The sequence below is a fragment of the Corvus cornix genome, chromosome 15, assembly GCF_000738735.6.
Source record: "Corvus cornix cornix isolate S_Up_H32 chromosome 15, ASM73873v5, whole genome shotgun sequence".
Taxonomy (NCBI): Eukaryota; Metazoa; Chordata; class Aves; order Passeriformes; family Corvidae; genus Corvus; species Corvus cornix.
In genome coordinates this window covers 7,964,054-7,987,439 of record NC_046345.1, presented here as the reverse complement: position 1 = coordinate 7,987,439, position 23,386 = coordinate 7,964,054, and the positions used below count along the sequence as shown (strand labels likewise).

The 23,386-nt window shown below is 44.3% G+C and overlaps 2 protein-coding genes across 4 annotated transcripts in view; both read left to right on the top strand.

Annotated features, from left to right (window-relative positions):
- SEPTIN2 (septin 2) overlaps nucleotides 1–7,696 on the top strand; it is a 35,390-nt gene extending 27,694 nt beyond the window's left edge. Inside the window, exons 12-13 of one of the 2 annotated variants that reach the window (XM_039561079.1) lie at nucleotides 237–330; nucleotides 6,914–7,696. In XM_039561079.1, the coding sequence (XP_039417013.1) occupies nucleotides 237–305 (69 nt within the window). In that variant the 3' untranslated portion in view covers nucleotides 306–330; nucleotides 6,914–7,696. Of the gene's footprint in view, nucleotides 1–236; nucleotides 331–6,910 lie in introns of both variants that reach the window. The other variant, XM_039561080.1, reaches the window with a different exon arrangement.
- A 2,887-nt stretch (nucleotides 7,697–10,583) lies between these two features.
- Nucleotides 10,584–23,386, top strand: part of SEPTIN5 (septin 5) — a 42,741-nt gene continuing 29,938 nt past the window's right edge. The window contains exons 1-2 of one of the 2 annotated variants that reach the window (XM_039560850.1): nucleotides 10,584–10,657; nucleotides 10,791–10,801. Coding sequence is in view for 1 of the 2 variants with exons in the window: in XM_039560849.1 (XP_039416783.1) it covers nucleotides 10,615–10,657; nucleotides 10,791–10,801 (54 nt within the window). In the remaining variant the exon portion in view is untranslated. The remainder of the gene's footprint in view (nucleotides 10,658–10,790; nucleotides 10,802–23,386) is intronic. The other variant, XM_039560849.1, reaches the window with a different exon arrangement.

The following is a 23,386-nucleotide window of genomic DNA, read 5'->3' as shown; positions in this document are numbered from 1 at the left end:
TAATTTTCATTGTAAGTATTCTTACAAATCTTTTGTGAAAGTTAGATGGACTGAATTGAAGAATATGAGATGGGAAAAACCCAAGTATTCAGTTATGTGAATTACTGAAAGTTTCCAGTTTGTGAAGATGAAAATAGGATCTGTGTCCTACCATGGAAGAAAAAGTTTTAAGGTTTCCTGGATTTTTGGGCTTCTCATGAAATTGTTGTAAACATTTGGGTGTCTTTCTCTTCCAGCTGCGCCGCATGCAGGAGATGATTGCCCAGATGCAAGCCCAAATGAGGATGAAGCCTGGTGATGATTAAGGTGCTTAACGTCTGGATGCATCAGGTATTGCTTTTCTGACTTGTTTTCACCTCTTACATAAGATTTTGGCAGTGATTGTTGTTAAGTTTGCACTTTGGACTTGCATTTACAGTACTTACCAGGAAATAAAAGTGATGTCATGAGCAGACTAGAAAAGGTATATGTCAATGTTACCTTTCCAGCTGTTTTTAAGAACTGTAAATCCTTCTCTTCAGTGCCTTATTTTTGGATCATCAGGCTTTGCTTCTGTTAGCAGAAGCTGCTCAGAAAGTTAATTTGATATGTAAACAAAAGTTAGAGTGGTTTGGGGTATGTAGGCTGCTGAGTTTTCAACAGTTTTCTCAAAGAGCCAGACAATTTTGGTGAGGTGTGCTGAATACAGACTCCCTTGATGATATGTATGATGTATTAGGGGGGATCAGAGTGAGTGAAGAAAAAAATTTGTGTAGCACATACTCATTCTTTCTTCTGGTAGAATTCATCCTCTAAACGCAAGAACAAAAAATGGACGGATATGAGGAGTCCTGTTGCTTAATACTTCAGTTTAATACTCTAGTTGTGATTGCTGGTCTTGTGGAATGTAAAGCTTGAATAAAATGGATTATGTTATCCCTTATGACCTTGTGTCAGCTGCCAACATTCCAAGCCTAAAATAAGGAGATTTTTTGTTGCCTTTATTTGAACCTTCAGTCTTCCTGTTTACATAAAAAGAAGAAAAAAATAATTAAGAAATAAACTTATTCACTGGATTCTCACTTAAGCAGAAGTTGATGGTCTTACTGGTATGTGCACTGTTATCTTTGAGTGAAGTACTTAAGGGGAAATAAGTAACTCAGTCTCAGGTTTCTTACTGTCACAGTTTCAACTGTGGCAGATAGAGGAGTCTTCACATCATGTCTTCCAACTTCCATACTAAGATATGTTTTCCCAGAGCTGGAAGTCTAAACACTGAGGCTGACCACATGGTGTATGTGATAGCAGTGTCTGACAGAAAGCTCTCATTCCCTGCACAGGAGCTGGTCATTTTGCAGCCTGTTCAATATTGTTAAATATTATAGTTGGAATTGAAAGTTCCAAGTTTTCACAGTGACTTTGTTGTCATATGGTCAAATTCTGACTACTTGTGGAAATGGTTATTTGATGCAGGAAAGTGTTCTTAGTGTAAATTATTGTTACTGTTTTTTGCTAAGGAGCTCAGTTCTTTGTAGGAGTTAGAAATCATGTTTAATTACATGGCACTTTAAAACTGATAGTAAGAAAAAAACACCATAAACCTAACCTTGTCCACAGTTGCTGGCAGAGCACAGGATGGCAAGGGGTACAAATATATTCAAAGTTCTTTCTCCAGTTCCTAAATGCTTTGAAATCAGTATCTGAGGGCTAATGGGATGTAGTATTCCCACTAATGGTTAGCCAGAAATGGCCCCAGATCCCCTGTGTTTCACAGCTTCTGGCAGTACTGGATATGGCCTTTAGAAAAAGGAACTGGAGCATGGTTTGTCCCAGGCTGAATTTGCAGCCATGGCTACGTAAGTAAACAGAGTTCTGAGCATGCTCATGTGTGTCCAAGGGAAATGTTCTTCTGTAGATACTTCACACTGCTAATCTGGAGTGCAGCTTGGACCACTCTGTGTGTTAAGGAGACTTTGCAGATTTAACTGAGTGTTCCCATGATCTTGTTGTGATTTGAACTAAATCTTGAGGTCACGTTTATTGGCCTGAAATACTGAGTATGGATGAGATATTTTGAGAAGGATTTGAATGAGATCCTCATACATGGAGGTCCTGCTGTTATTTTGGAATTTGCTAAGATACATTTCTGATGCTGCTGTGGAAATCATGTTTGACAGGTTGCTTTCAGGAAAGACTTTTGAACTTTGGGTTTTGTTACCCTTGAGAGAGAGAGAGTGAGAGATAGATTGATTTTTAGTGTAGTTTGTTGGCCAGTATGCACAGTCAGAACTGCAGATGCAGTTGTATGGTTCTGGCAGCATAATGAAGGGAATCCTAATCCAGATCTTAGCCGTAGGGAAGTTTCTCTCATGCATGTTAACTGACTTTGCAGCTTAGGAGGAGTGATGAGTTCAACCTCCACCATTCCCATCATGATGTATTTTATTGAACTCAGTATTTCTAGAGAAACCAGGAAGCTTGTAATTAACACAGTGGTTAACAGAACCAAACTGCCAACAAATTTAAATATAGTTGGTATTAATCTTTTTGTTCTATCAGAGTTTATCTTGAACATCTCTCAGGTTCTAGTTTTACAAGAACTTTAAAGAATCACCTGTGCTACTGAAAGCACAGTCTCTCCTCCCATTGCTCTTTTGCACCCTTACTTTGTGCTGAGAAAAATATGTGACTTTATAAACACAGAGTTTATGTAAAAATTAATATTTTCACTCTTTTTATTTTGGATACATACCTACTTTTTGTGTTTTCTTCAAAAGTCCATTAAAATATTTTCCCCTACATAAAGCACAGATATAAAGATGTTTTCAAGTATTTTGGGAAAAGAGGAGTGGGGTAGAGTATGAAGACTTTCATAGGTAGGAGCTGGAGAATAAACAGTAGGGTAATGAAATGTGTTAATATCCAAATATGTGAAATACCCACTTCTGATTTCAGATGTATTTTGGGGTGGGAAGGAGATTGCTGAATGCTTTGGGGTGTTCTGGGAGGAGCATTGCATAATGATTAAGAAGTGCTAAATTCAAATCCTTGCCAAAAAGACTGACAAGTCTGTGTTACCAGAAACTGCTGCACCGATGGGATGACTGGAAGGTCTGGTTTGCCTGATCCCTTTTGAATAGGGCCATCTTTAAAGGTTTTATGGAAAGAGCAAAAGGAGAGTTTACTTCAAGCAGTTTCCTTTTCTTTCAAGGCTGGAGTAAGAGAAGAATAAGGGGAGTGACAAAGGCAAAGATTAGACGTAGATGAAGGTTTCCAAAGAGGGTGGACAGATTTCTTGCTGTGAAGTAGAATCCTGAAAGGGAATGAAGATGAATGCTGGTGGAGACTGGGTTAGAGGTAGGAAAGGAAGATGATTTTGGCACACTGGTCATTCCTGTTTCCAGCTGCAGTTTCTGACAAAAGCCTGTGAGAACAGATGATGGTGATTAAGATCTTTTGAGTGCAGCCCTAACAAAGGTGTGTTGAGCTACACTTTTGTCTCTTTCCTCTAAACATTTAATAGCTTCTGTGTGCAACCAGTGCAGGTGGAGCAGGCAGTGAGAGCACAGCTAGACACCAGGATATTCTTAGAATAAGTAGTAACAATTTTTTACCCTGACTTTTGATATACTCTCCTTACTAATCTTCCTTAGATTTTTTTTTCCCTTGTAAAACACAAGATACTGCTGTAAAGTGTAGGAGCTTATTGGTTCTTTTATTTGACAGTTCACACAAAGGATTGAAGAGGAAGATGGAAGGGTGGAGCAAGGTACCAAAACCTAAAACAGGTTTAGTTTTATTTGGGTGCTCAAATATGAAATGCTTTTGAAATAAGCCTCTGCAGTAACTCCAACAGCACATTTACTAATTTCTGAACTTGTCCTTCTCAGATGAGCAATTACTATGAAAAGCTGGAATAATTGTACCAAGTGAAATGGTTATTAGTTGATGTTTCTTCCCTTTGCTTCTCTGTTTCTCACAGCGTATCTCTTTGCAATCTGTTTTCCTCTTGCTATTCTAACAAATCTGGTTTGTCTGTCTTCACTCAGTTTCAAGATCATACTGGGACAAATCAGTAACAGAAGCCAGGCTGTGGAACGCTAATATAGCCATCTGGAAATGTAGTTATAGTTAGGGAAGTATATTCAGACAAAAAAGAAACCCAAGCATCTTGCACTTAAAATATCTGTAGCATGTTGAAAATTCTTTTAGTATAGCTTGTGATTTCCACAAGTATTTTAAAGCCTCCTGAGCACATTAACACTGTTCTGGTTCTTGCTAAGAACAGTGCTAAAGACACCAAACAGCTTCTTCTTTCTACCAATGAATTGACATCATTTAACAGAACAACACAAAGCATTGTCATAGCAACCAGCCTTCTAAAATGATGCTGCTGAATACTGAATTGATCTGATGAGAAATGTCATTTGAGGCAGCAGAAATGATGATGTAGTTTTTTGGCAGCTGAAATTGAGAGCCTAGAGAATGTGAAGCTTGGGCAAATTTGTAGTATTTGGAACATCTGCCTGGCACTGCCAGTGGATGTTTCTCTGGCTAGAAGCTAGACCAGGAGAGTGCTGTCAGTGTCCAGCTCTCCTCAGCTCTTCTGACTCTGGAGTTGTTCAGCAAATCCTGCATTGATGGGCTGGCACAAGCTTTTTCACCCTTAGAGAACAGACTTCAGCTGGAAATTGTATGGTATAATGGGGAACCTGAAAATGTGTCAGGGCCACTTTTTGCCAAGAAACAGAGGAACATTTCCGATAGTTTTGAAGCTTAGATCCTGGTATGTAGATGTGCTTCTGTGGTTATCAACCCTATTAACATATTTAACTGATGAGCATTGGAAATCAGTTCAAAGGTCAGTTTTGTAACTTACTGTGAACTCAGCTGATGATGATTGCTGTGGGGAAGTATGAGTTCTTGCTACAGAGTAGCAAAGGAAAGGGAGCAAACTTGAAGCAGTGAAGTCAACAGAGGGTGACTGAAACAGCAGAAAACCAAAATGTTTGGGGTGTGGTGACAAAATGAGTCAAAACCTACAGCAGGGCGCTGGTATCATCCAGTACTCCTCTGCCTTTTGGAAAGATGCCATTTCTCAAAGTTCTTGCTCACGAAGGGACACACAAAGGGCTGTAGTTATAACATTAAATGAGTGCTATTTGAAGAAAAAAAACTGAGGTGAGAAAGTGCAGCTGCTTATAAAGCAAATTTCTCTCATTGGGAATTCAGAAGTGAACACATAGAGGTGTCAAGTCGCCCTGCATTGCAGTGGTGTTCTTGGAAGAGCTGAGGGGGAGGCAAACCCATTTCCTTTACAAGGTTTTCAAAATCTTTACAAATACAGGATTCTGAGCTATGTGACCACATGATAAGGGTGCAAGTGTATGCAGTACTTGCTAGTTATGCTACTTACTGAGAGAGTTCTGTTTTAATGGCACACTGGAGAAATGCCCTCTTTGTTAAATGATGGTATGAACTCACATTGCAGATGGAGGCATTTGTTAACTCTGTGTGTTCGTGAAATGAGCATGGGGGACTATAAGGTTGGTATAGTAAAGCTGGAGGTCAAACTTGTCAAGAGTAGTATCAACCTAATTGTATCATAAAATACTGCCTTACAAGGAGATGAGGAAGAAAGAGCGGTGAGATGAATCCACATTAGAACTACACGAACATACTTTGCCCAAGTGTGTTCTATGAGCTTATAAAATGTGGGTATCGTGGAGCTAATGCTGCTAACATTAGTGCACAGCTGTGCTTAGAACCCAAGCCGACATGTTTATTGGAAATTCCAGTCCTTTTGTGAGTCTGAAACATGAGTTACAGTTTCTTCTTGAGATCTTCTGTAACAGATTAGAGTTGGGCAGGCACTGGCAGAAATCAAGTTTCTCTTTCAAATTTGAAGTAGCAGTGTAGCACAAGAGGTTAATTTTGAATTTGAATATTTAATTTGCTTAGCAATTTGTGGACTCTAGCTTTAAAGCCTTATTGCTAGCTTGCTTGTTTTAGTTGTTATTAGAGGTGATGGGCTCCTTAAAATAAGAAGAAATTGAACAGAATTCCCACAATGAGAATGGCAAAGAGCAAAGCATGTTGCTCCTTAACCCCACTGTAGTCTGGATGAGTGTTACACTGTATTTTACAAGTAAGTTGGCACAACGGTGTTTTTTAGGATGTTTCTATTTTTCCATCCAGATGAGCATTTAGATTAAGCTATTTTTTTCTGTCAGGAATGAGTATTTTTGGGACTGAAGAATTTGAGGTGTTTCCCCTGAGTTCCAAATGGGACGCAACTTCTTAAGCAGGATCCAACTTTCAGGGAAAGCTGGGATTCTGCTTTCTTTGTAGCAGCCTTTTTGATTGGCAAGTAACTGTAGAAATACCCAAAACTGACAGTTATTTTTGAAATTACAGACCAGTATCCCTTCTTTTTCAGGCACAGGAACAGTGCTGTATGAATGCTTGAAAAAATGTCTGCTTTCCTGCTTTACCTTAGCAGTGTTGGTGTATGATGTCGAACTTGCTGCCTACTGCTAGCCCTGTTTAGCTGAGTTGTTTGTTTCCCTCAGCAGCAATAATGCTTCACAGAACAGGCCAAGGTCGATGTGTTGTGTGCAGGACTGTTGAGAGGAGCTGTAAGGGCTTCTTGTGTTCTTGCAGGCTGAGGTGGGGTTTAGGTGCCTAAGAAACTATGTAGCTAAAAATAAGTTCTCATTTATAAGCTCTTATTAGACATTTGTGATAAATATTTTGGTCCAAACTGCTCAGCTGATCTAGTTGTAATGCAGGTCCCTGTGATGCAGAAACTGAAACTCCCTATTCCCTGGATTATGCAGCTTTGCTCGGAGGGGCTCCAATTGCCCCCAATGCTCTGACAGTGCCAAGAGTTTGTCCGTTCTAATGCTCTGTTTTCCACTTTTGTTCCCAGCAGCATACGGTTCTCTAAGTGGATGGGTGCTCTCTTTTCTTTGCCCAAAAGCTGGATGCCACAGACCAAGACCTGCGTTAAAACAAACACAAAGTCTGAAGATCGTATTGTAAAACTGCTTGGTTTATATACTCAATGTTATTCAACTTATAGTGTATCTCTTTTGATTCTTTTGGTAACACTGTCTTCATACTTACCTATGTGGTTTTATTATCCTTCCTATACCTTTTTATTCAGAAACTGCCAAGAGTACACTGTGTGGGCTAGTCATTGTGGTGGGTTTAAGGAATTAATCATTTATCTGCTAGGTTGTTCTGAACGGTTTCGTGGTTAATACTAAGACTTTGTGGCCTGTTTACAGTAAACGTTTGTGTGTTTGCACAGTATTATAACTTTCACCTGCCATTTTAGGTTATTATGTATCATATCCGTTTTTCAGAACTTCCTCTGTGCTTTTGTTGCATTTGAAGCTTCTTCTCTGGTGATTTGCATTTGTGTGATGTATGAGAAAATGTACAAAAACGCCCATGATTCACCAGTGATTCGAAAAAGCTGACTTTTCTAAATCGCCGTGCCTTAACACACCATGAACACTCCACACACCAACAACTTGTGTGGATGCCTCTGGAGGTTTGGCTTCAGGTCTCAAGTTTTGATGGCAAAAATTTGTCACAGGCATTTCTATCTGTCAGCTGAGCGATGGCATGTACTGAATTTTTATATATACCATAGCACTACTTTTCATTGAAGTTTTGTAATAAATTGTATGAATGTGGAAAATGTTGATTTTCTTTTTGGGGTGTTTTTTGTTATTTTATTTTATTTTGCCTTTTCAAGCTAATGTATGAAATGCTGTAATGGTGTTGTGCACAGTGCATATTCAGAGGAATTGTCATGTTTACCCTGGGGTATGAAGGTGTTTTCTAAAATTTGTCTACCTGCGAACTGCTTTGATTTCATTTTAAAACAGCTTTAAAAGTGTTTTACCTATAAGTTAGGTAGCAAAACTTCACATCCGCTTCTTTTCCGAAGTTCATTAGGCATCTACTGATGTCTTTAGGTGGGTGAATATCTTTGAAAATCTGATCACACACCTTCAGTTCATGAATGTTGCTATTTCCTTTATGTCATTGCTGAGTTATAGCTCTCTTCTGCATGCTTTTGTAGTCTTGTGTGTTTTATATATGCACAAGTGTAAATTACTTTCCAAATATGGGATTGAGACACTTTGTCTTCTGTCCTAAATTGAGGTGTCTTTCATGTAATGATTACGCCTAATTTTGCTGTCTAGCAATGAGTGTTTAATCAGGATTCACAGATGATTGGCATCACAGGGATGCATATTTGGCTTGTTTGGAGTTGAATTGCATAAAATGGACGTTACATTATTACTGCAGTGGCTGCTATAAAAAAGTTGAAAGAAGAAATGGAGTGACAGATTTGCATTCACACAAATTTTCTACTGTTTTTATGAAGATTTGAATTTAACCATGTCTGTCCAGAGGGCCGAGGTGAGAGATTTAATGGCAAACTTTCATTATTTGTTTGCTGTTATATGCACCTTTCTTGTTGTTTTTCTTCCAGGATTTTGTATCATATTTTGCAAGCCTGTTAATTATGTGCTGTCCGTTTGTGCTTGTGAAAGTCAGGATAGCTACACCCCTCCTGAGAAGCCCAGACTTCAGTTGGAGATGTTAGTTACAAGCTGGATTAGCTCTCTGAGCAAAGGTGGCATGAAAGCTTCATCTTTCTAAGCCAGCTAGGACAATGGGGAAGCAGACTATCAAAAGCATCTAGTCTTTAATTTTATTAAAAACAGGGTTTTTTTCTCTCTCTTTAAAGCAAGGTGCCTAAAGTCACTGTCACAGTTCTTGTCTGGGAAGCCTCAGTGAAAAGATTTTTACTAGGGGATACTGAGTACCAATTGATAGTCTGTACTTTCTTTGGGTTTGTGGATTCCAGATGGAGCATTTTGGCTCAAAATTTGAGATCTATTTCCATAATTGTCCAAGAAGGGCTTGCAGAGCTGCTGATTCCATATGTGAGTACTTTCCTTTCAATGTAGGGGGTTTTTTTTTATGCTTTCTGTCACTTCTTTGATGTTGACTGATGTTAGTTTTCAGTTACATTTGAACTTGGTTTTGCTAAAATACTTAACAGTTTATTGGGAGAATATATAGTTGTTAAGCCAAGTCTTTGTATTGTGGAGCTCTCTGGATAGAGGACACTGGCTAGAGCCTACTTTCTGGCTTTGCATTTCAACTCCCATAGGTGTTGGCAGTGCCAGGGCCTTGGAAGACAAGTCCTTTTCTCTGAATTTCATCCTGGCCTTCTCCAGACTGACATTTTCCAGCACTGGGACAAAGTGCCCACATGTAACTTTTTTAATGACTGTTCAGCAGGATCAAAGAGCATTTGACTGCAATCCTTTCAGCCTTCATTAGTTTTAAAACACTGTGGCAGATATAAAACAACTCATGAAAGGCTGATTGGTTTGTTGGTGCCTTTAATTGTGGTGCAGAGTCTCTAATGGTCTGTGGCTCTCTCGCATTTAAAAACAAGGAAATTTGCTGACAATTACCTGATTTATTTTTTTCTTATGCTTTGAATCAATGGCTAAAAGTGAACTCGGGATGAGCTAATGTGGTTTTAAAATGTCTGTGCCTTGGAAGTGTCTCCTTGTTTTGTTATGAGGGATGTTTTGATTTGAGAAGGTGGAAGAAATGCCAAGGTAAATGCTGTGATGACTACAAGGATTTGAAAAGTCGGTATTGTGGCATCGGTGTCAGATTTGTTCCCAGGCAGGGCAGTCCCCTTTAGTTATGCAGCCATCACCCTGCCAAGCTTATCCTGTCCTGTATTCAGAAGAGTTTCAGGTCTGATAATTTGCCTGTCCTTGAAATGGGGAAGGCATGACCCCTCCCTGCAGCCATGGAAGTCGGGGGAAGGATCTGGGTGTCCTTAGTCTTCACATCCCATTCTCCTTCCTTCTCTACCGTTGAGTTTTCTATGAGCTGTTCTCATGTTATGTGCAACTGCTGCTTTTCATTTAAGTTCTCTCTTGCCTTGTCTTAAAGAGTTACGCTGACAGCTTTTACCTAAAATAACTTTCCATATAACCTCTTTAATTTTTTTTAATGGGAACGGAGCACATATTCCTGCTCCACACAGCATGGTTGCAGTATGATTCAGGACTTCCCACTGTATTTTGAGATGCTAAATCTGGAAACACATTTCCTATTTATTCCATTTGTGTTTGGGTTTTGTATTTTTTTAAAATACTGTATTCCTCCTTCTCGCCGCTGTTTTTCTGTTCGAGAGCAGGGACTGCTGCCTTTTATAGTGTTTAAACCTTCAGGGAGGTGTAGCCTGCCCGGGTCCGGGTGGCTGCGGGGGGACTATTCCTGCACATCACCGCGGCCCGGGGCTGCGTTCGCTAGCCGCTGGCACGGGGCGGGGCTGGAGGGGGGATCGCTCCGGTGCTCCTGCCGGCGGCTCCCGCTGCCCTGCCCGGCTCCCGCAGCCCCCGGCCCGGCTGTCACCCGCCGGGGGCGGGCCCGGGGCGGGCTCGGCTCCCGGGATTGGCGGCCCCGGGCGGCCCCGGCCCCTCGGCGGCGGCGCGGGGCGGCCCCACCGCTCGCACTCCCTCAGTCCCCCACCCACCCTGGCACACACGGGCTCGGCTGTCGCTCCGGGGAGGCATCATGAGCACGGGCATGCGGTACAAGAGCAAGCTGGTGAACCCAGGTGAGGCGGCGGGGACGCGCGGCCGCTCCACCCCGCGGCCCGGCGCGTCCCTCTCGCCTCACTCTCTCTCCTTTTCTCTCCCTGCTGCCGGTCCCCGCCGCGGGCATCCCGTCCTGGCCGCGCCGCCCCGCAGAGGAGAAGCAGGTAGGTGGGCTCCCGCCGGGCACGGCTCTCCGCGGGGATGCGGCAGCTACCTGGGCACAGCGGCGGCTTGGCTGCATTCATCCGGGAAATAGGCGCTTTGCCTGCCGCATCCCCCCGGGTTTTGGCTTGGGTTTCTTTTTTGTCGCTGCCTTTGGGTGTGTCGAGCGGGTTCAGATGGAGAAAGGCAGCGCGGGACTGGCAGAGGCGTTTGGGTATTGGGAGCACGTCTCCCATCCGTCTGCCCTCCGCAGCACAGATGCGCAGACACAGCCCCGGTCCCTGCCGCTCCTTGGTGCTGCAGCCGATCGGCACCTCGCAGGCGGCCAGGATTTGGGTGTTAGGGAACATCTGCTTTGCTTTGCGAAGCTAATAGCTATTTGGAGACATGCCTTTGAGTCCTGGAGAGAGAGGAGGGGTGATGCAATCAGATGACATCGACAGGTTTTTTTGTTTATTTGGTACTTGGAGGGATTTAGGGTGTTTGAAAAGAAGAAGAATCCTTTTCTGCAGAGCTTGAGTGCTTAGGTAAGAGGTTATCAGGGTCCCGTGTGTTCCTCAGCCCCCATCATCATGATATAGTCAACATCTGCTGTAAATGGAAGAGCCTTTCTGTCTCAGAAGGGTGGGGATGGAAGTGATGGTTAACACAGCAGAGCAGTGCATGGGAAGAATCTCACCCATTCCCAGCCTGGCTTACACTTGCTTTTGGGTCCAGGCTCTCTGAGGCTCCAATTCTGTGTGAAGCAAACACCTTGCCTGCTAAGACCCTAGTACTGCACAGCTTTTTTGGGCCACAAAAAAGCAAACTAGCATTGTAGCAGCTTGGGTATTCACCTGGTCATGGCAAAAGATGGTATTTCCCTATAAAATGCAGACTTGGCACTGTGCATTTTTGTGAGCTGCTGATTGCAGTGATGAGAAGAACAAAGTGAATCTAGGGGTAATGGGATAATGGGATCACCAGTTGCATTTTTCCCAAGGTACTTGAAATTTTGCTATTATTTTTTAGTTTTTTGTGAGTATTGCTGTTAATTCTTCTTTTATTTCTGGATGAAAGCAATCCAGAATGTGTTCTGACATTGTGGAACATCTAGTGTAAGCTGTGAACTGGGGAGAAGCTTTGTAACCTCCCCAGAAACATGCTGTTCTTCAGTTCATGTTTTTAAATTAAGAGGGAAGCGGGTTATGTACAAGGCTCCTTTCTGTGCATTCCCTAGGGGAAGAAGTGAAGTAGAGATCAGAGGAGTCTGTTGTAGATATTATCATAACTCCTGAAGGCCCTTGTCACATTACATAGGCAAAAGTGGGCTGGAGTCTGAACCCCAAAGAGCCCATGTGTGCAGGACAGTGCAGTTCCCGCTGGGGCAGAGGAGGTCTTTCCTCCAGTGTGGAGGGGGTGTGTGTTTATCTGCGTGTCTTATGCTGAGTGTAGAGTGGGTCTTGCATGACAGAGCACAGTTCATTATGGATTTGGGCCAGCCCTGTTACTTGTGGATGGAAAGGGGAAACCAAGCTGTGAACACAAAGCGATCTGTTAAAATTGAAGTGAACATGCAAAAGCATAAAATGATTTTTGTTTAGCATTTTTTAAGAGCAGGATTTTTCTTCCTGTGCTTTTTTCCAGTCTTCTTGCATCTGACAGCAGATAACAATTTAATGGATTTACTAAAGCTGTGGTTCTTGTCTGAATTAATTTTTCAAAAATTATTATAAAAGCTATTTTGTAATGAATATTTGGGAAATGCAGTGAACTTCTGAGAGGGCAGTACAATAGATTGCATGTAAGTAGGGTTACCTTTGGTAAAGTCTTAATAATATTCATGACTTACCGAGTCCATAGAATGGAACAATGTGGTGTCAAACAATATGTCTTCATCCTCCCTCACAGCATAGTCAGGGCTGATGCATTGTCTGGGTTCAGGGTACTCTGATTTGCAGGCTGGGCTCCTAATTACTACCATTCATCAGGAAAAAATAACGGTAGATTCTCCACCTCTCTGATTTCCAAGGAATGACCTCTTAATTACTGAAGTCAGTGGAGGTTTCATACCAGTCTCTGTGTGCAGAGCATCCAGTATTCCCAGGGGAAGGGTTGTTGTTTAAGAGCTTGGGCTGGTATGGAGCTCTGTGGCAGGTTGCCTGGTGACACCAAGCTCCTCAGTTTTATTACATCTCAGTTCAGCACCTCTTGGAGAGGGATGGTTTCTCTCCTAACAATTTATTTACCACTGGATCACTAGGAGGGATTCTCATGGTGAAGCTGGGTAGGAAATGAAGCAATGACTAACGTCCCATGAGCAGAAGAATAGGCCCTGGGTAGGGAAACCCAGCAATTTGTCAAGAGTATTGACTTGAGAACCAAACAGGGCAAGTGCAGCAGATGGATGCTCTGCCAAAGCCAGAGGTGTTGGTGTGGGAGGAGTAAAGGTGAAACCTCCCAAGTACCTGGTTCAACTGGAGTCTCCTGGCACACTCCTCCAGAACATGCCTCCTAGCTCGTGTTGTTGGCGTGTGTGTGTTTGGGGTGTTACCTTGCCGTGTCTCTGAAGCTGGCTCCTGCTCATTCAGGCTCATGTCTCTAATGTTCTTTGAAGTCATTGTTTCTTTTTAAATCAGGAGGATGGGAACCTCTCCTTCCCAAGTTGATCTCTCCCCACCCCATCAACTTGCAAAGTTGTTTGGGTGTGGGAGCAGAGACTATCTGGTGGATCCAGTTCTTTCAGTGGGTTTGAAATTACAGGGCTGTGCCTTTTGCACTCAGCTTAGCCCTTTTTTTCTACTTGAACATATTTTGAAGTGGTCTGCTTGTCAGTAAAAATATATGTGGGGGGCTGTGTATAGAGAAGATGGTGTGTAAAAGGTAGTTTGATTGGAGGAGTGGTTTCAGTGTGAGTCATTGAGAACTGAATTCATTGCCTTTGTGTTTCAGTTTTTGAGAACCTGGGTTTTATATGTTAAAAACTTTCATTCAGACTCCTTTGATTTTTTTTCTTATAAAAAATGGAGCAGAGATTTCTATCTGTTCCTGGAACAGCAGATATTGCAACAGCAGAGATGTCTTCTATCTAAAATAGCAACTGTGCCAACACAGAGCATCATTTTTAAGGTCAGCTTTCAACCCCAGCCATGCCTACCAGAGAACACTGCCTGGTGGAAATCCCCCAGTTCCCTGTTGAAGTGTGCTGAACTGCCTTCTCCTTTTCTCTGCTATGCTTATGGAGAAATAAGCCCAGGTGGGCTTACAGGAAAGTGTATCTCCTGAAAAGCTGCACTCTGGATAGAGCTGAGGCACCTGAGGTAGTTGTAGATACTGCCTGTGTCACACTGAGGACAACTCTACTGCAGGCAGCTGCTGATGACCAAGAGCAGATTAAGAGGAGGGAAAAGTGGTGATTCCTTGTGCCTTGAGCTGGTTGAACAGGACCTAATGTGACCCTCAATTTCTATGCAGATACCTATGTGGGGAAAATGGATTAGTTGAGTTTTGTGAAGCATGTGATGAGAAGTATAATCAGAGTGGTAGGTTCTCTTGTACAGCAACTGTACAACAAAGACCACAAGCAGACCTTAGTCTTTACACAATCTCCCCAAACTCTCTGCTGGAGTAGCTTGGAGGATTTGTACCTGCACTGAACCTTTGTGGCATTGCCATCTTTCACCTAAATGTTTTTCTTACAGTAACAATTCTTGTAGTCTTGTGACTAGAGGAAAGTTCTTGCTTGTGCAGAAAAGTATGGAACCTAGAAGGAGAACAGACTACCACTGACTTTTTAATTTTCTCAGAATTAAACCAATTATTTTATAATTGTGATTCTTTGAATCATTGCGAGCAGCAGTATGGATCTGTGTTCCTGCTCTGTATCAATTCAGGGTGGTTGTGGTGAGGTGGCTTTTTTTTCCCCCTTGGAGAAAGCAAAATTATATTTGCAGCTGTCTAATGGGATATTTCACCACAGCTGGATAGTCTCTCACTGTGTCATAGCTTGCCCTGGGTGAGGCTGTTTCTCTTTGACTCCCCACATTAATGTCTCTTCCAACCTCTGTGTTTTCCAACCCTGGTCATGCATCCTGGCCACCAAGATGCGCCTGCCAGAAGGGGAGTAGCAAATTAGTCACAGAATCTGGAGGTAAATAGTGGAAACACTCTTAAAGCAGCACATCCCTGCTTGTTTTTCTGATGTCCCAGTATATCTTGGCCAGATGTAGCATAGGAGTGGAAGCTTTTACTTCTCTGTGAAAAGCCTTGTGTGTTTCATTCATTTTTTTTGGCCCATTTCAAAAGACAGCGTTGGTCCCTTGCCCTCCGAGCTGGGCAGAGGCTCAGTGCTCAGAACAGTGTGTTGGGAGTGGGCTGGGACTGCAGAAGGTCAGGAGGTTCAGCCCTGCCTGTCTTTCTGCTGTGCATCTGTCTAAACAGCCTGGCTGCAGGAGGCCCTGTATCACAGATGGGCTGTTCTGGGCTGGGAAGCAAAGTTCATCCTGGGCACTTGGACTTTTTTTTTTCCCATTCTTTGTCTGCTTGGCTACCTGTAAAAGGGCTTTAAGAAGAGGTCAGTGCATGGACTTCATGGTGAAACGGAACCACTGGAGAGCTGGGAACAGATTCTGTCTCCTCCTGCTGCTGCTGTCTCTCTTCAATTATTTATGCTCCAAATGGATGAAACAGTTGTGAGTGCAGGGCAGGGGAGAGGTTCAGCCCTCTCGGTGCAAGTATCAATCTGCAGTTTATGGAAAGGAGAAGTAAGTGCTTCCTGCACAGGATTTTTGTCACTTCAATTTCCTTGCCCAGCTACTTGTGCGCAACTCCAAAATTCTGCTGCACTTGTAAGAGATGTGCAGGGCTGTTCCAGGCACACTAACCAAATGTGTAAGTTCAACAGATGTTAGGACATGATCCTTGCTGGTGTTAAGGAAGTAGGAACAACCTTCATTTAACCCCAAGAGATGCTGGTGACTCTTGTTCCGCTGCTGGGTTGCAGACTGCTGGGGCTTTGCAAAAGAGGGCTTGCAATTGAAGAGGGGAAAATGTTGCTGCCATTTGAGCAAAGGAGAAACGCAGTCCCTGGGTGCTTTTAGTCTCCAGAGTCAAGGAGTCTCTTACAACCACTTACACTCTCAAAAATGTTACTGGCTTCATGCTGATGCTGTTCTTCATTTGATGGTTCTAGCAATAAATGTAAGGGGCTTGTGTTATGACAGTTCCCTGGGAAAGTTGAGGAAAGGCAAGTCAAGAGAGAGAAACAACTGGTGGAATTCAGTGTCTTCTAGAACCCATATTGCCCAGTTTCAATCTAAGGTGCTGTTCATTAAATACCCAATAAAATGGACATCTTGGAAATCCAGAGGAGATTCCATCTCAGCCAGCTGGTTGGTCGCTATACCAGGCCAGGCTGGGTGCCTGCTGTGTGTCTCTAGAGCTTTGCCAAATTAGTTTTAAATGTTTGGTCGTAGGGGTTTCCCCAGCTGTTTTGGGACACCCCACAGTGGTGGCTCCTACGACCATTCTGCAGTTACTGCTCATATGTGCTGAAACCAAGCCTGGGGAGTTTGGCTCCGTCCTTAATACTTCAGCTACTTCTTGCTGAGGTACCTCTTGGCTAAGTCGAGAGGGTTCCTCTCCCATTCCCATTTCTCTTCCAGTTCAAGTGGGCTCTGTGTTACCTTTTTTTCTTGGATAGTAGAGTACGAGCTGGAGGGTGCATTCTTTGCTTGCCTGTAGCATTTTCTTGCCTGACCAACACTTAAGTGTTTGTCCCCTTCTTGTGCAAGGCAGAGGTTTCCCTGTGACAGTGAAACCACACAGGGTAATGCTCTACTCATAAAAGAAATGTGTGGCACCTCTACTACGTGTATGACTTCAGATGTTTGTGAAGTGTCTGCAAGTTGTTTCATAGCATACTGGAATAATTCCCATAAGGGCTAGATTTTGTGTGTGTGTGTGCATGTCTACAGTGTGGTTAGCCTTGAAGCACAGGAAAAAATGTTTGTCTGCTGTTACACATTCCTTTCTCCCAGAGATTTGTCCCTGGAGCTGTGAAGAGGTTTGCAGTCATCTTGTTCCCACAAAAGTGTTCAGGAGCTGGATTTGTGTGTGGTGCTGGGATCAGATGCCAGAACATATGCTCCTCATCAGTATGTATGTGTGCTGCTGTTCATCCATGACTTGGTTTTCCAGAAACACTGTTCAGCATGAAAGTGAAAGGCAGCACTGTATGCTGAGAGGGAAGATTTGGATGTACAGTGCTGACCATAGGGGCTGGGCTGCAGGAAGTGGAACAGATCTGTTGCTCCTGACTTAAGTTAGAGCTGTCTTTGTTTTAGGACTGAATGGGGTGATATTCTTCATTCCTTCTCTTTTGTATTTTCAGTGCATTTAATTGAAATCTGTTATGACCTGCTAACATTCAGCTCTACACTGCTATCCCTTCCCTCAGTCCTCACTCCCTGCCCGCAAGGCTGGTACCCCAGCAACATCACAGCAGCCAAGTGCTGGGGATGGCTGAAAGGAGAGTGTGCTGAGAAGATGCAGGGACTGCTTTGCTAATGAGGAAAGCTTGGCTAAGTGTTGGCCAAGAGCTGAAGAGGAAATGAAACCCTGCACAAGCATCTGCAAGGGTGTAACGCCAAGAGGGGGAGGAGAATTGTTTAGTTTTTGGCTTGAGTACAGCTGTCCACTCCTGAAGTCAAAAGAAATAAGAGAAGTTGAGGCTGAAGTTGAGCTCTGGAAGAGGGATGTAGCTGTGCTGGGCAGTGCGGGGATGCTCAGGGTGGCAGAGACCTCTCTGGACACAGCTGCGGAGCCCTCGGCTTGCCCCAGCCTGGTGCCGTGCCGTGGCAGCCAGGGCCGAGGGAGACTCAGGGTTAACACTTGGAAATGTAGCAGTGGAGGGATCTTGGGCTGTGGTTCATGCAAGCCTGGGGCTCTGTGGGGTGTGAGCCAGTGTAGTTGTAAGTCAGTCAGAGGGGGGAAGCCCTTACTAGAAGTTCACTCAGCTCTTAAATCTGGGCTGTTTCTCTGCGCAGTGGCTGCTGGCAGTAACAGCCGCCTGCTCGTCCTGCCCTGACTCTGCTGGGGAGAGAGGGCAGCGGCTGCCTGACCCTGCCTGTGCTGTGTGACCCCTCGGTGCCAAGGAGAGGGAGACCTGAGCTTTGTGCGGCTCAGCCCTTTGCTCTTCCGGGGATCTTTGGGAGTGCCCTGTTTCTCTTGAAGCTTGCTATCCAATGTGTCCAGGGTGTGTGTATGGAGCTGGGATGGCCCGTCTCTGCCTGACCCCACCCGACGCAGTTGGTGCCGTTCTCCCAGAATGACTCCTGGCAGGGAAACTGGGAGCTGGGAGTGCAGGCTGAGCAAATAAACCACAGGATCATGAGTGCTAGCTCCTGGAGACTGGCCCTGAGGAGTGAGCCCGTCCCACTGACCTCTGGACGTTTTCAGTGCAGAAGCAAGGGAGGGGAAAGAGATCCACTCAGCTTGTGGGAAAAGAGGCTCCAAGGGCTTAACATCTTCCTTCTGCTCTCTGTGATGCAAAGCCTGTGGCAGTACAGATGTGGCTCCAGTGATTGTTTCATTTTTCCTTGCAGACCCCTGGTACATGAAGCTGTGTGAACACAAATGAGAGCACAAGCCAGGCCTTTTACTCCTATAGTTTGTATTGCAATTATTTTTAAGATTACTTCCCAGGCAAGTCACTTTGCTTTCAGTTTTTTGTAATGTCTCTGGCTGTTTCCTCAGTGTGGGAACTATTTTAATCCTTCCTGACGCACTGAGCTCATTCTTGCTGTGATACGTACACACATGTAGTCTCTTTAGATCCTGCAGTCTTACATCCACTTTTATTTTCAAATAAATTACATACTACATTAATTATATATTCAGGTGAAATGTGAGTCACAAAGGCATCTGCCTGCCCTATGCACAGTCCCCTTGGCTGTGTGTGCTGTTTGGTATAAAGCTCTCCTGAGTCTCTGCAAGTGATATGAAGTCCTGGAAATGCGGGTAGGCAGTACTGGAAATGCTTATCTGGACCAATAGTAATTTCCCTCTGCCCAAGACCTGCTGTCAAAAATGTCAGGGAGATTTATGGCTTTTAAGATCCTATAGATTCTCAGAGGTTCCTGCTGCTTAGGGATTCTGGTGCCAGCTGGGATCAGACAGTAATGGAAGAAGCATCAGAGCCTTCAGGAGCTGATATTTGCCGTTTTGTAGGCAGTAGGCTGAATCAAGGCAGCAGGAGTTAATACAAGAGATGGAGCTGGTCTGCAGCAAAGCCTCGCTGTGATTGCACAGGGCCAAGATGAGCAGGAATGTGTCATTGGGGCAGTGAGAGATGCTGTCAGGGATGATCTCTTGGCCCCCAGCAGTTGTTCTTGCAGTCCCGACTCTCAGAGATGGTTTCTGTGATGCAGCTGGAGCAGTGCACTGAAGCTGTAGCAAGCAGAAGAGAAACTGCTCGTGTCTTGTCCCGAGGTTTATACCTGTGCGGGTCAGCTACTTTAAGGAGCTCCCCTCCCCTTGAAAGGAGCCCTTGGCAGAGCGTGTATTTATGAGGTAAGTGGGTATTGGGGAAGACAGTCATTTAGCAGAATTGGTGCTTTTATGGAGCAGTTAATCCAGGCACATGCTTGGGAAACACTCCAGGTTCGCTGAGCAGCTGGACCCTCTGGATCAGCTCTAGTCTGCCAACAGCCCTGGGGCTCAGACTTCAGAGGCTCAGAGCAGGCCCACGGAGGTCAGTCAGTTAGAGGCTTGTTTGCTCTGTACGCCACATGCACCTTCTTGGGACCCTGATGACCATCACGTGCAGGAGCATGTCCTCTTGTCATCTGGATAAGCCTCATCTGCCCTGCCCCACCATGCTTGGCTCACACCAGGTTCACAGCATTGGACCTCACAGAAATTGGAGTAAACCAGAAGTAACTGGATGGAGCCCAGCGTTCCTGTCCCTCAGTTCCAGCTCTGTTCAGCCTGCCAGTCCCCGAATGGAGAGGCTGCCTGCCATCTCGGAGCTGTGGGATGGCATTATCTGCTGCAGCTCTCATTAATGTCAGTGAAAGCCTTTCTGTTTGAGGTGGTAGGGCTGGTCCTCAGCAGCTGCTCAGACGTTCCAGCCAGTGCCAGGCGTTTTGCTGCCTCGTTTGAATGCCCAGTGTCATTCAAACAACTCCCTGCTCCAGCCGTGGTCACACTGTCATGGGCAGGTGTCAGACAATAGCAGAATTGTTCTCTTTGTAAACAAGTGATGGTGTTACTGGAGCTGCCCCTCATGTGGCAGCAGTGCAGTGTGTGCGTGGGGTTGCTAATGAGGGATATCATGGGGCTTGTTAGTCTGAAAGCATGATGAGCCATCTTCTGGTTCTTTGCAAAGTGTGTGGATGCTTCTTCCTGTGCGCTGTTCCTGTGCTGCATCTTGCACTTGGGTATGTTTGGTACTGAAGTGTGTCCCTGAGAGGTAGAGCTCACAGCACATACTGGGCATTTTGGAGGTCTCAGATCCCATTTGTCGTGACATTAATGACAGTGGATGTCCAGGAAGTACCTGGATGAGACCGCTGCTCTCGTTTCCTCAGACACCCTGTGTATGCTTGAGGGCTGAGCTTATTTGTGGCTCCAGTGAATCCATGTGTATTGGGTACCTAGAGCTTGTCCCTTAGTTGATTAGGGATTTTCCTTCATGACAAATAACTATTTTTCTTTATTATTTTTCAAAAAATAAAATAACTAAGGCATCCACCCACCTCTTGGCTGGCATCCTGCAGTAATAGGCCAGCATGTGTTTTCTTCAGAAGAGGAAGCAGGTCTTGCTTTGTCTTTGCAAGGCAGGGGTTTATAAATGAGACTGAAAAGCCTGCAAGGGGCAGTGGGATGAGAACCCACACAGAGAATAAATCTGAGAAAATAAATCCCAGAAAATACATGCCAAGAGATCGCTGTTTGGCCTGGCAAGTCAGAGCCCAGGCTGGGAGCCCAAGAGAACCCCTCCTCATTTTGCATGTGACATTGGTTCCAGGCTTTGCTTGAAGATAGTTATCTTTGGATTCTTAAAATATATAAAGGTTTGATTTCACGCTGTGCTGCAAGTCCCAAGAGCTGTTAGTGGGTATCTAATCTGATTTTGCACCCAGTTCACATTAAAGGGGTGCGAGTGACAAATTACTCTTGGCCTGTTGTGGCTGTCACTTGAGCTGACATTGCATGAGGATGCTGGCTCTCCACTAACCCTTTGACTGAGTGGAGCATTCCCCACCCTGCCTTGCTGCTCTGCCTTACCTATGTGACTGTTTCCATTTCCTTTGGTTGCCTCATAGGAAAACACGGTCTAGCAAATGCAATTTTTTCCACTCCATTGCTTCCAAGTTCTTTCTAACATTGTGTGTTGCTGCCCCTTGTGTGTCCAACAGCTACAGAATTTACAGTCAAATGACTTTCTGTCTTCTCTAATATCTTTTTAATCTGGTTTCATTCTGACTTCTAGAAATCCACTGTAATCATCCCAAAGGTGACATCTTCATGAACTCTGCTATTCCAGTGTCTATGTTAGCATCTCTCATCTTACATCTCATGTACTTTACCATTTTTGCTATTTTCAGATGAGCCCAGAAAGAAATTTATGAAATTGGCAATACCACAGAAAAATTCTCAGGAGGGAGGATTCCACAATTATCTGTTCCTTACAATCAGGACTGTATTAGTGAGTTGCTGATAACAGTTTTGCTACAGGGCAAGTAGAGCATATATTGATGACTCTGACTGGATAAACTTTACAGTGGAAATCAAGACTGAAATAGCAGCAAAGACCAGTGTCACAGTGATATTATCTGCAAAGAACAGATGTTATGGAGAACCCCGTTTATTAAATGATTGGGCTGTGGTCCTGATGCAAGGACAGTAGTTATTCAGCTCGGGGCACTAACCTTTTGTGATTTCTTTTTTCCTCAGTTGTTCAGGGAAGACATTGTTATCTTAAGGTGGAAAGGATTTTAGGAGGAGTAGAGCATGCACTTTTGAATGTGTGTCTTTTAATAACCCTCTGCAAGATGTGGGGCTTTAGTCTCTGTCTCCTGCAGTCCAGTTGGATGCTAAGGTTTGTTCTTAAGGCTGTAATTTTTGATGAGGAGAGAGGCAAAATGGCAGTCTTGAATTCAGTAGAAAGTACCATCCCTGAGACCTTATCAGGACAAGACTCATATTCCACATCTGTCCTGGTCAAATTGGGTTGCCTGGTCTTGCTGTAGTATTTTATACTGAATTATCAGTGGTGAGATTTGCCAAAATTGTAGAGTTGGGTTGTAAACCCAGTGCCTTTTTTTTTTGGAAGATCATAGCATCAGCTCTGATCTTCTTGCTCCTAGTATGAAGCTCAATGGGGCCTTGTGACATGGTGGCAGGGCTATTGAGTCTTTGCATGGCAATGGTGTCTGTGGAGCCTCTCCTGTGCCACAGCCTTGCAGTTTCCTACTGTGCCAGCCCAGAACTGTGGGCTGTTCCTACCACAAATTAAGTGATCCTGCTTGCAGTGCCTCTGAAATTGTCAGCACATTCTAGATTAACCAAGGAGCTGACACATTCCTCTGGTCTGGGTTGGTGGTGTAGAGATGAAAGGCAATAGGCTGAAACATGAGCTTTTCCACAAAGGCCATTGTACAATGTAGTTATTTAAAAGGAAAATTTTTTAGGCAATTTGCAATAATAGGAACCAAGGGCCAGCCTTCTTTTAATACAGATGAAAGTGCCCAACTCCTTTGAAACTAAGAGGAGCTAGATACCTCCTGTATTTTTATGAATTTGGCTCTGGTGAGCAGCCTTGTCACCGCTCTCCCCCCACCATCCCTCTCTGATCTAAGCTGCTGTGTAGCAAGAGCTTTCACCATCTCCCATGAGGAGGCTGCTGCTGCCTCGGCATTTACACACCTGGTGCCAGGCTTACAGTTGCCTTTCATGTGCTGTGGTCCATGGATTAGGTCCAGGAAAGGGGTTGGTGAAGGAAAATAACTGAAAATACTGCAAGAGGTATGTTCCAGGCTGCTCTGAATGGCCCTTTCATCTTTGCCTCAAAAAAATCAGAGTCGAAGCTCTGTGAAAGGATCATGGCTGTGCTCAGGAGTGACAGAGCCATCTAACATTTTGGTTTCTGTATTGGAACTGAAACTTTTACAATGCTGCTTCTATTTTAGGGATCTGTTCAGCAGAGATGCTCCATTGTGGATTAATGCTCTTAACCTCATCCCACCTTCATTTGAAAATTGTCATCTTTATTTTCCTTTGGACTTCTCCTTAAAGCCCTCCTGTGTCTCCCTGGCAGGAGCTGGCTAGTGGATAGTCACTGTTTATGGCAGTGGCTGTGCTGCTTTCTGACTGCTCTGTGTGCCTGGCAGTTGTCTCGTGTGCTGAGCACGAGCCCTCTGCAGCTGAGATCGCCTCTGTGCTCTGGCTAGGCACCCTGACATAGGGATGTGCTCTCTGGGAGCATGGGGCTAACTGCAGTCTGCTCTCTGGGTGACAAATCCAGGGCTGAGGAGCTAGGCAGTGCTTGCCCTGAGGCCTTGTGCTCCCATGTGCCTGACTCTGCTTCACCCAGACTTGTCGCA